Raw genomic sequence first — 2,759 nt, forward strand, 5'->3', positions numbered from 1 at the left:
CTGAATATAGTATAATGCAGTCAGACTTCATCATCAGCCACGATATTTCTCTGGTAGGTTGCAAGCTTTGTCTCTTTTCTGTGTTCCACTCATTGTCTGTTTCCGCTTTTCTATGGCTTCCCTCTTAACAATTATTTCATTAAGGAAACACGTCAATATCATGCCAATCGTGATAAAGAAGTGCGACTCATTTTTATCTGTGAGTAACAATGAGCCCACACTAATTAACTTGTTTGGTGCTTGACTGTTGGTGGTGATTTTACAAGCACATACCCAAAGGCCCGTCAAAATAGTAATCGATTAGCATTCACATTCATCATAATCCTTAATCTTATCTGTGTAATGGATTAGCTTAGTCCAATGTCTCACTAAGTCCCAAAGTAAACAAATCTGCTTTCAGAGTGTCTAATCTTCAAGTTGGCCATTTGTGAAGCAACTATTCGAGTGTGTTGTTCACTAAGCCGGAAAATAATGGTTCAACACCCAGTTCAGGTCTTCTGGGGCTTTCTGTGTCTGATTTGTGTGAAACTGACTGTTGGAGAAACGTGCCCCACTCTAATTACCAGTTTGCATCAGAAGAACTGCACCGATAAGTCAGACAACAGAACAGCTTACTACCTAGATAAAACCAGCTGCATTCCTAGATGCAGCATTTACCCTACAGGTACAATCAGGGAGCTGTTGGTAGATCTGCAGCTTACCGAAGTCAATTTGTTCTAGAGGTGCAAACTAGAACATGTCCGAACGGGGTAAGTGACTGCATCACCGGATTCAACTGTGAAGGCAGATGTTCAGGTGGAGGTAAGCAGAAAAATGCATAATTTAGTAAGCAGCCACTTGCATTCAAAAACAGCGACGGCTCAACTTATTCTGCTAATTATCAGGCGGTGAGGACTTTGCTTGCGAAAAACAAGCTGATTGCATACAATTCGGTCCAAGAGTGCAATGTGGCAAATATTGCGTGCTTCCAGCAAGTGTCGATGATGGCCAGTCGGGTAAGGAAACCTGAAAAATCAACATCAGTATTCCAATTCGGACTTACTTTAGTGTCGTGCATGGCGTATCACTCAAATTTACCCGAATATGTGAACTCCTATTGGACTGCTCAGAAATTCAAACCGGTGTGTGATGATGATGGCAACTGGATGCCCAAACAGTGCAAAGGAGGGCTGCAGGGAAGGTGCGTTGTCTTGTTTTTATTGTTTACATGTTTAAGTCTTTGTCGGCTGCTTGGGGGAAAGGAGAGTTTTCTCGTGATGAAACAAGAAAATAGATAGAAAGCTCGCAAAAAAATCAGAATTTTCTGCGATATTTATGAGCTTTTGAGCATCTTTAGAGTCAAGTGTCTTTTAAATATTGTGAAACTTTCAAATTCCTACATGGTTTAGTTTGGATGGCACGAATTTGTAATGCGAAAGGGCACTTGGGTTGTTTAACAAGCGGTCAAAATTCGGTAGTTCGGGCAATTTTTGTCAAACTTTGCATTTGCTGATAAGAAAGCAAAGTTGGGTGGAAAAGTTTTGTAGCCACAATTTCCTACGCTGGAAAACATTATTTTTCCGATGAATTTTCTGCAACTTTCAGCATTTGCTTAGTCAAGTCTCCTTACAAATGGTAGAAAATTCAAATTACGTCTTCCCTTATTTTAGAAGATGCAATTTATTCAAGAACAAGCCTACATACAGTCGCAAAAAAAATATAATTTGAAACCCATATTTACCAAGCTGGAAAACATCAGGCTTTGGGGCGATTTTTATCACACTAGCAGCATCTTGTGAGCCAAGTGTCTTATAAAGATCGTGAAATATTTTTATTATAAGTTTTTTTTCGTGGATACTCCTTTGGACCAAAATTTACAAAACAGGCAAATATCAGATTTTAAGGTGATTTTTCTAAAGCTTTTATTATATAGTGGAGAGTCATTTAAGGATTTAAAATTTTAAATTTTTTTCACGATTTACTTTGGGAAACAGTGTTTGATTATGAGAAAGAGAAGTTGTGCAAAAATGAAAATTGTTAGACCCTGGTAAATATTAGTTTTGGCGCAATTCTTATCAAACTTTCAATATTTGTTTAGTCAAGTGTGTTTAAAAGATTGTGGAATTTCCTAATTGCGTCCTCATTTAGTTTTAAAGATGTGAGTTTTTGAGGAAAACACAGCAGGTGCGTTAAAAAATTTCTTATGAGAGGAATTTTACAATTTTTTTATTTTATTTATTTCTTTATTTCAAATTACATTCTGATACATACACATGTATAAATAATACAAAATGAAATGGCGTTAAAAAACAATTGACAAAGGACATATACTAAAAGGTACTGTTGTTACATATTTAAATAGTCTCTAATACTATAAGGATCTAACTCAATTAACATCTGTTTTAATTTATTCTTAAACAATTTTTCAATTCTTACTTTTTTAATGTTGTTTCCTAGTTTATTAAATAAGTTTATACCCATATAGTACGGACTCTTTTCAGACAGTGTTAGTCTGTGTGTTGGATACAAAGTGTTTCCCGTGCGGGTGCTATGATTCTGGTTAACGTTGTTATCATGTAAATACATACTCTTAAAAACACATAATATTACCTCAAAAATGTACAGACCGTATACAGTTAAAACACCCTTTGATTTAAAAACCCCCTGACAAGACTGCAAAAGAGACATTCCGTAGATAGTCCTTAGTATACGTTTTCGTACTGTAAATATATTTCGAGTCCTCGAGCTACTCGCCCAAAAAATTATTCCCTGCCTAAGTG

The 2,759-nt window shown here is 36.3% G+C and overlaps 1 protein-coding gene across 1 annotated transcript in view; it reads left to right on the forward strand.

Annotated features, from left to right (window-relative positions):
• The first annotated feature begins 228 nt into the window (after positions 1-228).
• LOC109536090 overlaps positions 229-2,759 on the forward strand; it is an 8,024-nt gene continuing 5,493 nt past the window's right edge. The window contains exons 1-5 of the mRNA XM_048670419.1: positions 229-292; positions 401-664; positions 721-801; positions 885-995; positions 1,048-1,180. Of these exons, the coding sequence (XP_048526376.1) occupies positions 472-664; positions 721-801; positions 885-995; positions 1,048-1,180 (518 nt within the window). The 5' untranslated portion in view covers positions 229-292; positions 401-471. The remainder of the gene's footprint in view (positions 293-400; positions 665-720; positions 802-884; positions 996-1,047; positions 1,181-2,759) is intronic.

Source organism: Dendroctonus ponderosae, unplaced genomic scaffold (genome assembly GCF_020466585.1).
Source record: "Dendroctonus ponderosae isolate FM_Combo_2020 unplaced genomic scaffold, Dpon_F_20191213v2 Dpon_F_20191213_1, whole genome shotgun sequence".
Lineage (NCBI taxonomy): Eukaryota > Metazoa > Arthropoda > Insecta > Coleoptera > Curculionidae > Dendroctonus > Dendroctonus ponderosae.